This window comes from Triturus cristatus, chromosome 12, assembly GCF_964204655.1.
Source record: "Triturus cristatus chromosome 12, aTriCri1.1, whole genome shotgun sequence".
In the NCBI taxonomy this organism is placed as follows: Eukaryota; Metazoa; Chordata; class Amphibia; order Caudata; family Salamandridae; genus Triturus; species Triturus cristatus.
The window spans coordinates 102,242,760-102,257,220 of NC_140595.1; the positions used below are offsets into that span (position 1 = coordinate 102,242,760).

Genomic DNA, 14,461 nt, shown 5'->3' on the forward strand with positions numbered 1-14,461 from the left:
AGTGTGTGCTCTGTGCCTTTCATTTGTGGGTGGATTATTGTACAGAAGATTTTTGACAGCACTCACTGTTTTTAATCAGAAGTGTATATTTTCTGTTTTACTGATGCACTTTAAAGGCCCAAGAGGCCGAAATAAAGTATAAATGATGATGATGAAATAATTATCCTCTCCCGCTGTGGCTTTTGCATATGTAGCACATGGGCGGTTGCATGTAAAAATATCAAGTTTTTATTATTGATCTGCAATAACACGGAGTCTGAAATAATGACTACCAAACGATAGTCATGGTAATTATGTATAGGCAAGTATGCATTTACTGTTCCTGACTATACGTCTATGTACCTGGAAAATTATATATGCATATACGATATATATATATTTGTATATATTTGTGGGGTATTTATAGAGCGCGACGTTCGCTCCGGAGGGAGCATCTTGGCGCTAGGGAACCTAAGTGAGCCAGTGCAAGAGGATTAGATGGAAGCTTTGGAGTGATCGTCCGGGAGATTAAAGATCCAGGTCTTTAGCAGTTTTCGAAACGGTTTTTCCTGGGTTTGTTGTCTGAGGGATTTGGGTAGTTTGTTCCAGGCTTTGGTTGCAAGGAAGCTGAGGGTCTTCTCGCCCTTCGTTTTCAGATTGTATTTGGGGAGAAGAATGAGGTTGTCGTTGGTTGAGCGAAGGTGACGGCTGGGCAGGTAGTGGGGGAAGCGTTTGGTGAGGTATTTAGGGCCAGTTTTGTTGTAGGCACGGAAGGCTATAATCAGGATCTTGAAGAGAATCCTTTTGTGAAGGGGGAGCCAGTGAAGTGAGCGAAGTGCTGCAGAAATAGAGGATCTGCGGGGAAGGCCCAGGACAAGACGGGCGGCTGTGTGTAGTACGCTCTGCAGTTTTTGGATGGTTTTCTTTTTAGCTCCTGCGAGCAAGCCGTTGCAGTAGTCCAGTCGCGAGATAATGAGTGCTACTGTCACCGTCTTTCTGGCATCGATGGGAAGAAAGTCAAAAAACTTTCTCATGGATCTGATCATTCCAAAGCATTTGCCTGCGACGGTTCTGGCATGCTGATCGAAGGAGAGGTCGGAGTCAAAGGTAACGCCGAGGTTCCTGGCTGACGAAACTGTCTGGGGGGGGGCAACAGAATTGTCAGGCCACCAAAGTGATGGACAAAAGGAGATGTTAGTACCGATCGGAAGGATTTCCGTTTTGCTCGAATTGCATTTCAGGTGGTTATTGTCCATCCAACGAAATACTTCAGTCAGGCAGTGTTTTAGGTTGAGTTCAGCTTTGGTGGATAGTTTGTCTAATGGCACAATGAGCTGTGTGTCATCGGCATAGGAGGTAACAGGTATGCCGAAAGATTCTATTAGATTAAGGAGGGGAATGAGGTAAACGTTGAAAAGGAGAGGGCTCAGGATGGAGCCCTGCGGGACACCTGAGGAGACAGGTTTGTCTTTGGAGTGAAATGGGCCCAAAGAAACGGCTTGGGAACGGTCGGAGAGGAAAGAGGAGATCCAGGAAAGGGCAGAGTCAGAGATGCCGATGTCCCTGAGTCTGCTGATAAGGATAGTGTGGGAGACAGTGTCAAACGCCGCCGTTAGATCGAGAAGGATGAGGATGGAGTTTTTTCTCTGATCATGCAGGGTTTTTATAGTGTCAGACAGTTCAATGAGGGCGGTTTCTGTCGAGTGCTTGGGGCGGAATCCAGATTGTTGAGGATGGAGAAGGTTGTTTTCATCTAGATAGTGTTTCAGTTCATTGTGGACTAGATGTTCCGTGATTTTTCCCAAGGCCGGGAGTAACGAGATTGGGCGGAGGTTGGTGAGATCCATATATATTCACTGAAAAAAACAAAGTTTAAAGTAACGTTATAGTTAAGTGAAATGTTCGGTAACAATGTACGTTCTAAACTCTAAAAACCACTGAAATTCACCTGTTCTAGTTATAATTTTTTCAAGTAAGTATAACTCGTACCCTAAGGTAACTAACTATAACTCGCGTCCATGCCATACACAGTTTTCTTATCAACAATTTCACCGCAAATGTTGCAGTGATGTTATCAATGATGTCATAGAAGATATCGTGAGTGATGTAATATGTGGGGTAATTAGCAGTGCATGGCGAGGGCGTGAGATGTAGTTACCTTAGGGCATGAGTTATAGCTCCTTGAAATAACTATAACAATTACTGGTGAATTTCAGTGGTTTTTAGAGTTTAAAACATTACGTTGTTACTGGAAATTTCATCTAACTGTAATGTTACTTTAACCTTTGTTTTTTCAGTGAATTTCTAGTTTTTTTTTAACGTAAAGTAATGTTTAATTACCATACGCAAATCCAACCTCCTGCCACGCATGGCCTTTGGCTGTGTGTAGTGGGGGATTGGCCATAAAACCTGGCCTGCATCCAGGCCCTATGGCTAACCCCCCTAAAGGCAGACAACCCCATACTGTGCTTGGCCTTCAGTCATGCATGGCCAGGGGTTGGACACAGGGACTTAGACTAACCCCCACATGAAGCCAGCACCCCTAATGCAGCCAATGCCACACTGCACACTGCCTTAGGCCATGTGCAGTGGTGGGTTGGCTACAGGGCCTGGCCATGAGGACCCCATCCCCCAGGGCCTTTTTTATCAAGGGGAAGGAGGGCCGTGTGACCCCCCTTCTGAGCATTATTAGGCCCTGGTGACCCTATCCTCCAGGGCTGTTTCTTAAATTAAAGGGAAGGATGGGGTATGTGCCCTCCCAGAGCCTTATAAGGCCCTGGGGACGCCATCCCCAGGACCACTACTTAAAATAATTGGGAGAGATGGGCCACATGCCCCCCTCCTGAGTCTTATTAGGCCCTGGAGAATATGTGAATATGAATGTTTTTTGGGTTTTGAAACAATTGTTTTTTTATTATTAGAAGACCCACATATAACTCCACTATAACCTTTGGTATTTTCAGTGAATTTCTATGGTTTTTAACATACGTTAAACTCTTACTACCATACCCACATACAACTCCAACATAACATCGAGGACACTGAAATGGGCACTGAGGAATGCCAATTAAAGGCTGACGCGCGTCTGCCTATCGTTTCAGGGACCCTTGTATTGCCGGCGCTTTTACAACATTAAAGCCTACTTTTGATCCCCCGGAGCTGTGTCACACTCTTTTCTTTTTAGAAGAGAGACTGGTAGCGATGTTTTGCCGGCCTACAGGTGCTGGCTTGTGACCGCCCTCTTGGTCTGGAGCAACACGTTTTACCGGTAAACTCTGGTTTGTGCATAAAACTGCTACGCGTCGCCCCCCCCCCCCCCCCATCCAGTGCCCCAATTGGTGGAATTTGTTGCATTGGGGAGAGAGGCGGCAGAATTAATTTTGCCTGATTAAGGGGGACTAATGAAGAACTTTACCTGCTGAACGGCTGCAGTGGCGAGGGAGCACCGGCCAACACTGTTTGGAGGCATCATGTGATGTATTAGAAGTCCCATCACTGCATTGGGCTCTAAAGGGAGACTCCAACACCCAAAATGCAGTGCAGCAGCAGGAATAGTGCGAGGTGCCTTGCAGCTGTGAGGTATGGGAGGAGTTAGTGATCACGTGATGGGGTGTGATCACTTTTAAACAACTGAGAAACAGACCCCCTGGAACATCGAGGACACTGAAATGGGCACTGAGGAAAGTCAATTAAAGGCTGAAACGCGTCAGCCTAGCGTTTCAGGGACCCTTGTATTGCCAGCGCTTTTACAACATTAAAGCCAACTTTTGATCCCCCGGAGCTGTGTCACACTTTTCTTTTTAGAAGAGAGACTGGTAGCGACGTTTTGCCGGCCTGCGGGTGCTGGCCTGTGACCGCCCTCTCAGTCTGGAGCAACGCGTTTTACCTGTAAAGTCTGGATTGCGCATAAAACTGCTACGCGTCGACCCCCCCACTGCCCCACTTGGTGGAATTTGTTGCATTGGGGAGAGAGGAGGTAGAATTAATTTTGCCTGATTATGGGGGACAAATGAAGGACTTTACCTGCTGAACGGCTGCAGCGGCGGCGAGGGAGCACCGGCCAACACTGTTTGGAGGCATCACGTAATGTATTAGAAGTCCCGTCACTGCATTGGGCTCTAAAGGTGGACTCCAACGGCCAAAATGCAGTGCAGCAGCAGGAATAGTGCGAGGTACCTTGCAGCTGTGAGGCATGGGAGGAGCTAGTGATCACGTGATGGGGTGTGATCACATTTAAACAACTGAGTAACAGACCCCCTGGAACATCGAGGACACTGAAATGGGCACTGAGGAAAGCCAATTAAAGGCTGAAACACGTCTGCCTAGCGTTTCAGGGACCCTTGTATTGCCGGCGCTTTTACAACATTAAAGCCTACTTTTGATCCCCTGGAGCTGTGTCACACACTTTTCTTTTTAGAAGAGAGACTGGTAGCGAGATATGTATATATGAAATATATATATATATTTTCACTTAAAAAACCATAGGTTTCCCACACGCTACAGTTGGGTATTAGCATTTAAAAAACCTTGCAAATTCACTTAAAAAACCATAGGTTTCACACATGTTATAGTTAGCTGGACATTTCACTCGTAAAAAACCAATGAAATTCCCCCGTTATAGTTAGTTCAGGTAACTATCACTCACGCGACCGCAATCCACTGCTGATGACGTCAGGTATTGCATCACTTATTTACCCATTTATTCTTCCATTAACCTTTAGATATACATATATAAAAAATATTTATTTTACAGAAAGACACATATTCACTGGATGATGTCATCAGTGATGTAATATCTGACGTCATCAGCAGTGGATTGCGGAAAATTATAAACAGTTTTATTTTTTTTATGGGTATTTCACCGTGCGGTGCGCGCACCACGTGATTTTTGAAAACGCATGGTGCGCGCACCACGCGATTTTTTGGAAACAAAATTAAATGTTTTTTCACCCTTCGGGGTCCTTCAGGGACCCCCTGACAAAGGCTAGGGGGTCAGAAACTCTCTACCCTGCCCCCTTTTCACGTTCTTATATGTTTTTTTTCTTTTTTTAAGGGTTTTTCACTGTACGCGCATGGTGCGCGCACCCCTCGATTTAAAAAAAAAAAAAAAAGTGTTTTTTCACCCTTCGGGGTCCTTTTGTGACCCCCTGACAAAGGCTAGGGGGTCAGGAACTTCCTACCCTGCCCATTTTTCACGTTCTCCACTTAATTTTTTTCATAGCGACACACAAAATGGCGTCCGACACTTCCTGATTTCGGCCAATTCGAATGTTGACTGACATCTAACAACCAATCAGAACTACGCTCGCGCACGGCACAGTGCGCGCACGGTGCGCGGCTATAGATATTTATGTACTTTTAATTGCAATTTTCTCAGGAAATACTGAACAGATTGACACCAGATATGCAAAAGGCACTTCCCTGACCTGAGGACTACCTCTTTGCCAAATTTCAAGTAATTCTGTTCAGTCGTTCGGGCTGTACCTTCGACTAAAGGTCCCTATGGAAAAATGCATGGGGAAAACGTGTTTTGGGACCCCCCTTTTTCTCGGCCCCCGCTTGACGAATCACCCTGAGACTTTCAGGGTAGGAGCTGAGCGGAGTGCCCCATTAGCTTTGAAAATTTCGCGAGGATTCGTCAACCGGCGCCAAAGTTATTCAAAGTAGAATTTTCAGATTTCCTATGGAAACACGGTCCTAACTATAACTATCTACTGGCGACCGCCAGTAGATAATATATATATATATATATATATACATGGCCTAGGAAAGTTAGTGCTTAGTATGGAATAATTATGGGCATCTTTTCAGAAAAGCTCTGGCAGCAAAGGAGCTAATGTTATTTGTCACTCTTGCTGATAAATTAAACAACGACCTCAGTTCCTTTGTTCACCTCTTGCCTTCACAAGTTTGTAAGACACGGATAAAAACAAACAACACTACCTTTCACACATGGTTTCATCCATGCCTTGATTCACAGCACTGAAAATTGAGTAATACAAGAAAAGTCATTGTAAGTAGTAAAAAGCATCTTCTTCTCCACACATTTCTTTTCTACAGACATCACTGCATGCGAGGTCCAGTGACTTGAAATGCAAAAATATACACTCCAGATAAATTAAACTATGCCACAGACAGACAACAATTGCTTCAGAATGGATAGGCGTAACATTAAAATAAAGTAAGGCATCTGGATCATGTTCACTAGGTAACTTGTGGTTACATTCATACCAAATCAAAGTTAAACTCAATCTTAAATAAGAAAAACTCATGATTAACCTTGACAAAGAAAAATTGAAGGGAAACTAAACTAAACAAAGTTCAGTGGCTTGGAATTTGCAATTAACACCATTTCATAAGCACATTGAAGCTTTGTTCATCATTCAGTTTATGTTGATGCATTACCTGGTGCTCTCCAGCCAAGTCAAATGGGGATCTGAAAAGTGTGCCTCTCGTGATCTAGCTCTTGTATTTTCACAGCTTGTATTTGGCGGTTTGCAGCTGCTTGTTTTCATTCTCTGTATGTCTGTTCCGCTTGTGGGATTCTTAGCAATCTTTAGAATTATTCATGCATCATTCATTTTCCTTACGATAAGGGTGGTTTTACTTTAAGAAATGTGCAAACCACAATGTAGTTTTAAATTTAGCTCATGTAGTGTCACTGCACATGAATCTTAGCTGTTGATGTTAAGTATTGAGATCTGTTTACTTTTTGCCTTGAATAGTTTTACCACCATTCCCCTATTTCAACACCAGACCTCGAACTATTTGATCTGTACGCTGGCTTTACTTCTTGAACCCTGAATAGCATGCTCTGCCCATAATCTGCCTTTTAGCATTCCCTGGTAAGTTGTGCAGAACTCCACAGGGTGCTCTACATACTGCTGATTACATGCATATTCAGAATAGATACATTAGCACAGGCAGGCTGTTCATGGTTTTTAATATGTAATGTAACAATATTTAAAGTGAAAGTCTTGGAAATAGAGGCTTAGGAGTAGCGATGTAAGGCTTTTCAACCAATATTACTATCTGAGGAGAAAGTACCCTCTCAAAGATTATATTGAAATCATAATTGTAACCTGTGATGGAGGGTATCACATGGATGAAAATTCAATTGAAACTGAACTCCTTTTCAGGAAGAGCATACAATATCTCACTGGACCTCATTTCCTCAATAATGATATTGCCATTACACGGAAAGACATTCTCACAAGCTTTATATTTTATTACTAGTGGGACTCCTCCTCACAAAGGTGAAATTACTATCCAATCATGGACTTGTATTCAATAAGGATAATAGTGCGAACTAATGGAACTTATTTTGTTAGGAATGGTCGTCCCATCCCAACAAACGTCTTCCTTATCCAGAAGATAATGCATCCAAATTGAATTTACCCACACACATGATAGGTACATATCTAATAGAGGTCATTCTCAATTGGATGATATTACATATTAATAGAACTAACACTTTCAAGAATGATATGAACATCAGAATGAAATATATCATCAAGGTTGATAGCAGCACACCAATGGAAATCATCCTCACAAATGAGAAGTTAACAACCATCATAGCCTTCTTTTGACAAGTATGAACTAATGAAACTGACTGAATTCATTTTTACCTGCAACTCAAAGTCATTTAAAGCAGGTGCGCTACTATAGTAAATCAACCATGGGCAACAAAGCTTGAAAAAGCAATAGAATCTGTGCTAAAAGCTGATGCAAGTTGATCACCTTTGTCTATAAAATAGTGTAGTCACCACTTTCTTCTTTAAGTACACATTCAACCACTACATTGGGAAAATTGTTGGAAGAGAAGATATTGCCACTCACCGATTCCACACCTATCTGCCCCATGTCGAGTCCTAATTAAGATGAGCCTATCCTTATTCTCCCTCAGACAAATCTCATTGAAGTTGTTCCTGTGTCTTCATGCTGGTCTCTCTCTCAATTCTCTTAACCAGCTATTACAATGATGAAGGGGACTTGCCATCCCACAGATCTATTGGTCACCGTTTTTGCATGTGGTCACATCCACATTATATGTCTGTGTTCGTGTTCAGCGAAAAAAGCAGCCTCATTGTCACAGGTAATACAATTATTTGTAGTATAATGTTACAGTCTTTCTGAAATGTACTTTTTTCTTTAATACCAAGTGCAACTTTTTTTTGCTAACATTAATTTTCATAATTCTTTAAATTGTATTGATAGACATAGGACTGTTTCTCCATTATGGTACTCCATGCCATTAAAATAAGGATCGAAAAAAACTAAAACGTTTTATTATTTCACTTTTGGAATATTTATAACAAAAAGTCGCTTCAAATTAACATTGTTTATCCCAATAAAAATCTCCTTAAATTTGTATTTTCTGCTCATAACTTGTAAAGGGTGGCCACATCTTTCATGGTTCTTGGCTATTGTGTAAGATGATAATGAGCAGTTCAAAGGTTTCTGGGGGCAAACCAAAGTAATGCTGTTTTTTAAAACGCAAAAGGATAAGCAGATGGATGTTTTCTGTAGCCTTTTACATCATTATAGCTAAGTGTTCTTTTTTCTTACTTCTTCAAAGGGGTTTAAATTGACTGGATGAATGTTACCTGAAAAACAATATCAAATGCAAACAGCTCCCTTCCAATACTCTATAAAGATAAATCCTTTAAAAAAGCCTCCACCACAATTCTGATTTATCTGGGCGCTCTGTAAAGTGTTCTGTGTGTGATGTGGGCATGGTGCAGTTAGCTGACTATAACCAAAAGGTGTTCATTGGAATGCCTAAACACTTCTCAATTTCATTTTCAAGTGTTAAATATGGGCTATGTGGTATGATGTAATTTGATGAGTCACATTTAACTCTCAAATATGAGCATTTGGTGTAGGAGGAAAATCTCCAAAATGGTGTTTGGTAATAGAAGTATAATAGGTAAAAGCATGTTTTCTTGGCACGCTGTCCAGAAATATCTGTTTATAAATACATGACACCACAATAATTGAAATAGGTGTTTCTTAGCTTTCTTTCTAGTAATGTCTTCTTAAATATATAATGCCCAAAAAGACCAAAACAACTGCTCTCTCTCTGCCCCTCTCCTGTGCCCTCTCTCTTTCCCTTCACCCTTTTCTGAAATTGGAAAGCTGTAAGTGTACACATATAGGGCCTGCCTCATTGATTTGTATTTTGGGATCAAATGTCATGGTTATATTTTTACAAAGATCAGTAGAAAGGTGCAGAATGGTTAAGGTGTTAACTCCCACTCTAAACTCAAAGAGTTTGTGTCGTGGTGTATCCATGGTCAGGAATCTTCTTAAAATACTATCCTTTGATCAAATATTTGTTAGGTTTGATTCTGGTTATTGAAACTATGCAGGGCATATCTGCCCCTCATGCTGGCCATAGGACATAGCATAGATTACAAACACAGAATTCACAGAGCCGAAAAATGAACAAAAGATACCATTTTTGTAAGACAGTTTCATGGACTTAAAGACTGTTGTGGCAATACTTTGTCATCTATAAAACCTATAAAACATTTGCAAGCAAACACATCTTGCCATAACATGAATGTTGAAGTAAATCTTGAATTAAATTACTAATATAAGACTGCAAACAAGGAAACCCTTCACAGTTTTTGCTGATCTGACTGAACCACCAACTGAGTACACCTTTTTTGGTAACCTTACCTTGAATTATATAGAGAAGTACTAGTATAACTTTTGTTATGATAAATTAAAGAGAACATGTCCCAAATTACTCCTGAAATGTACCTGCAAGAATATGAGCCAAAACATTCAGGAATTGAGGTTGAGAAATTGTGATCTGCTGATTATTTAAAGACAACTGTAGAGCATGCTGCATAAAAAATATGCAGCTATTTTTCTCAAACTCACTTTTCCCATCTGCCTATAATCTGGAGGCTGGGGTTAATTTTGTTCAGACCATCGGATGAAGGTAACACACAAGTGGTAGTACACACTTTACAATTACTAAAAGATAAAAAGAAAAAAAGGTAAAATACAATGGTTCTATTGCATTATGAATAGAAACTGCAGAATTCTCATTTTCAATATTTATTTTTGAAAATATATTTTAAGTCCAGTAACTGCTTGTTTGTAAATCAAAATAAATCCATAATTCGCCTAAAATCCTTTTTTCACTAGCACACCAATATCACTATCCTGGTATATTATCTTCTTTTGTGAAAATCTACATTGAGACAGTTAGATGTTTAGTCAAGCTGGAAATATATCCTGGATCTGTGAAGTTGAAAATCTTCTAATTATCTAAATCTGGTTACCTTCAAGGAAAAAGATAACCATAGTTAAAATGTTCATTGAGGGGATCATATACTGAACCCAAGTTAAAGCTATAATTGATTCACTTCACTAGACAATATTAAAAAAAAAATTTTTGTAGCCAACAAATAGTTTGTATGTCCTATAACATAATAACATAATATCAACTTGGTCTTCGACGGGTAAAGAGGTACATTTTTCCTAGCAAAAGTCCTACCACTATAATAAAAAAAACAAAATCGGATTATGATACCTTTAGAATAAACATTGATTGTATACTATGACTGCGCTGTACATAAACTATTGTAATTCCACTAAAGTTTGTGAAATGGTTTAAATACAGTGTATTTAACATTGCCAACAATGGTGTTTGGGTTACATCTTTCATTCCTTGAAGGATGAGAAATATATGTATGTGTGTGTAAGCGTAGCTTTATTATTCCTACCTATGTATACTTAACCCTGAATAGAATGTTCTAGAATTTGGTTTCTAGTAGGTCAGCATTAAAATGTTGATATGCAGGTAGAACACTGGCTTTCCCACTGAATCACATTTATGATACAGGGATCCTTGAACTATTACCCACTGTGTGGGTCTTCAGTCAAAGCAGTCAACTCATTGTTACAGGTAGGATACGTTAAAAACATCTTTGTAAATCATATTGTGAAATAATATTTTGGGTTTAAGTTAACAATTCTTTGGCAGTGCAAATAACAAATGAATTTTGAAATGTTAATATTATTGCAAAAGTCAAAATTATCTTGCATAGAATCATGAGAAGAAATGCAAAGTTTTTAACAAGGTTTTATTTCAATATGGGTTTTCCTTAAATATTATTAAATGTGTTGGTTTTCCGTCAAAGCAGCCAAGTAATAGTTATAGGTAGAATGGAAACACTTATTGGCATTAAAAGGGTAAACACTGCTTGTTTATCTACAACACAACCTTAGAACTTTCTTTTTTCAAACAAAATCCCCATTAAATAACCAACTTTTTTATTCAAACACAACGGTAAATTTACTATAAAATATGTATTATGTTTTATGGCCGTGCAATAACATCAATTTCAATTGGCGTCTTTGGAACAAAAGCATTGACTTTTTTTCATCAGACAAGATTTCAGTACAAAGTTTACTGAAATGCTATCATCTGCCCATGCCTTCAGGCAAAGCAGCCATCAGTGCAAGGTAAAAAGGCAGCATTATGCATTTAATAAACTCTGGATGTGGAATTTTACCTTTGTTGCACCTTTGGTTATATACTATTGTTTTCCTAAAATGTGAGTACCATTGATTTCTGAATTACCTTGAATTTACCATGCTGTCATGCAACACAAGCAGCATCAATTCAGATTATATAAACTTTCAGTTAACATTAGTCAAATTATATAATCAGATCAAGAATTTCGTTAGAAGACAAGGGCATGCATGATGAGTAAAACCATGTCAAAGCTCAAACTGTTTGATGCTCTATATATATGCTCGTAAAATATATGTGAGACTTTCAACAAAACAAGTACATTTTGTTAAAGAGATTTACTAGAGGACAGTATCCATCCTCTAATCTTTAGAACAATGCTTTCACCACCATGCACCTCAGTCGATTAATTTCAACCTGTGGATCTAATTGAAAGTTTGGTTGATGGTTTACTCTGTGACATAGGTGGCAGATACCAAGTCCAAATTATTACAAGTGCCATAGGATAAAAACACTTGTACAAAGGCAGACAGGATATCCACCACTTTTATATTGCATCAGCAAACTCTAAATCAGGCCTAAGTCCACTTTTCTTATATAAAGAAAATTATTTTAACACAGAGGAGCATCACTTTAAACTGTTAAAGGAAAGTGTTCCGGTAACACAGTTAAATTTTCTTTAAGGAAAAGAAATGTGTTTTCCAATAAGCCAGGTTTTGAATAAAGGGGTGTCTTAAACATTCTCCTCTGTGTTGTCTTCAGTCAAATCAGCACACTCATTGTTACAGGTACGTACAGTGCTAACAATTGAAATCATTTAGAAATAATACATTTGCTTGTAAAGGTACACTTGCATTTGTAAAGGCTACTGAAATATATAGGCAGGGTGGCTATATTTAAAAACAAAATGTTTCTGATTTATCAAACTAAGGACAATTGTAAACAGTGAGAGTGCTGTAAAATCAACAGTTACATTTCTGAATTTGCCATAACTACTGATCTTGGTGACAGTTTTTTTTCTATAAAAAAATATAATGTTCTTGATGTCTAACTTTTTTTATATGAATGACATCTGAAACATTGATAAAGCAATAATTTCACCTTAGCATTGCCTGGATGACTCTGTGTAATGTAACAATATTTCAGTAAGAATTTCTACTTTTTCCTATAAAAATTATAATTACTTGCAAATTTCAAACTCAGTTAGTCTCGTCAAAGTAACCAACTGTAGTGTTAAACAGATGCTTTTTAAAGATCGATAACCATTGCAAATGCTCTTTACCGAGATAAATCTTACTGCAGAGTATCAAAATGTATCCCCATCCAGATTTATTTGTTCATGGGATATGTATATTCTGAAACTCATATCAACTGAAGAGTTGGTTATGTAGTATAAGTTGTAGAAACATGCATGATCTCTATTCCTTCTCTAACATCTTTCTCAAGTACCTCTTCTTCCAGAAGAGAGCTCACTATCATGAGTAGTAAGCCTGTGTGGTACCATAAATAATATCACACAATGTTCAAACCTATCTTCACCTTTTTTCTAGGTATTCAAACGGAATCTTTTCATAAACTGAGTTACGCATGAAAACATTTAAAATATTTGGTATTGGCAAAGCTGGATTTTTTGATAAAACAGTCTCTGTGTCAATGCTCAATCCCCTCTAAATTTCACAACCACACCACTTTCCAAATGACTAAACCTAGCGGACAATAGGACCAACCGTGTGTCTGAATAACATTGTGAGCTGGATAAACAGCAGAGTAAGCGTAACACAACTTTTTTAGGTATGTCTCATTAATTCTAAAATTTGGGAGAATATTGTGTTTGCAAATCAAGGAGTTAAATAACAATGTGTGATCTTTAAGGAGAATATCTATATAAGGCATACATACGTAAGGCATACATACGTATGGAAGGGATGCATTCGCATTTACCACGAATGCCTTTACAACACAGTCTCTAGCCTGACTGCAATGTTACCACACTTTCCTTTATCATGCAAGTCGTTATAATTACTTGCCTTAGGGGGGTGCTCGACTTTGGAAAAGTATAACTTATTACTCCAACTCCAATCTACCAACAGTAGGGAAGGTGTTGGATTTAAAGTCCAACACCAGTCGAACAATGTGCCCCCTAAAGAAAGTTGTGGTAACGGCTTGCGTGGTAAAGGAACGTGTGGTAACGTTGCAGTGGGGTGTTGTAAAGGCAGATCATGGGTAGTTTTATTTTCTGAGGTCATGAAAACGAAGGTAATGAAAGTATCTATTGAAGTTAGTATTTCTAAATTTCGAATAAGCCTACTTGTAGAACTGCAAGAGGAACATGGTATGAGACAGAATTTTTTGCAAACAATCTCTAGAAAATTTGAAATTTTGTATATATTTCAATCCGCCAAACATGTGGTGATAAAAACATAGTTCTTTTTTATTAATTAACAGGACAATATATGGTGATTTTCTGAATGAGGCTAGTTAGGAGTAAATCTGTCATTTATCTATAACACATCATAAATTAAACAAACACAGCATAAAAGACAAATAGGTCTATTTAATAAATTGTTATTTTTGTTATTAATTTCTGAAATGTGGAAAAAAAATCATTTTTTAAATATTTAAGATGATCAAAACAGTTTTCTGAGTTAAGGTGATTTTCTGTTGGATCACCTTAGGAAAAGGAGCAGTGTGCGATGCTGTGAAGATGTAACACTCCAGCGTGTCTATTTTTCATATTGTACAAAAGAATAATGGATCACAAATTATTTCTTCTGTATTCTCTACCTCATTCTGTGTATGTATGCTATTATTTTGCAATCTATTTCTTTCTTTTTTTCCAATTTCCTTCTTTGTTTTTCCAGTTTGTTTGTTTCTTTTTTCTTTCAACATCCAACTTTTCATGATAAGGTTTCTTTTCAATCTATTATTGCCCATTTATTTTTTTATTTATCTATATCTTTGGCTTTAATTCTGATGAAATAGTCAATA

The 14,461-nt window shown here is 38.6% G+C and overlaps 2 protein-coding genes across 17 annotated transcripts in view; one reads left to right on the top strand and one right to left on the bottom strand.

Moving 5' to 3' along the window:
* Positions 1–7,999, bottom strand: part of LOC146772746 (uncharacterized) — an 86,361-nt gene extending 78,362 nt beyond the window's left edge. Inside the window, exon 1 of one of the 3 annotated variants that reach the window (XM_085636769.1) lies at positions 7,819–7,999. Coding sequence is in view for 1 of the 3 variants with exons in the window: in XM_085636767.1 (XP_085492893.1) it covers positions 7,819–7,842 (24 nt within the window). In the remaining 2 variants the exon portion in view is untranslated. The remainder of the gene's footprint in view (positions 1–7,818) is intronic. The other 2 variants (XM_085636768.1, XM_085636767.1) reach the window with 2 other exon arrangements.
* The window catches only part of LOC146772742 (immunoglobulin lambda-1 light chain-like), a 365,210-nt gene that overhangs the window by 347,943 nt on the left and 2,806 nt on the right, over positions 1–14,461 (top strand). For 8 of the 14 annotated variants that reach the window (XM_085636772.1, XM_085636770.1, XM_085636784.1 and 5 more), the window contains exon 3: positions 10,867–10,903. In XM_085636772.1, the coding sequence (XP_085492898.1) occupies positions 10,867–10,903 (37 nt within the window). Of the gene's footprint in view, positions 1–8,037; positions 8,075–10,866; positions 10,904–14,461 lie in introns of all 14 variants that reach the window. The other 6 variants (XM_085636774.1, XM_085636778.1, XM_085636777.1 and 3 more) reach the window with 2 other exon arrangements.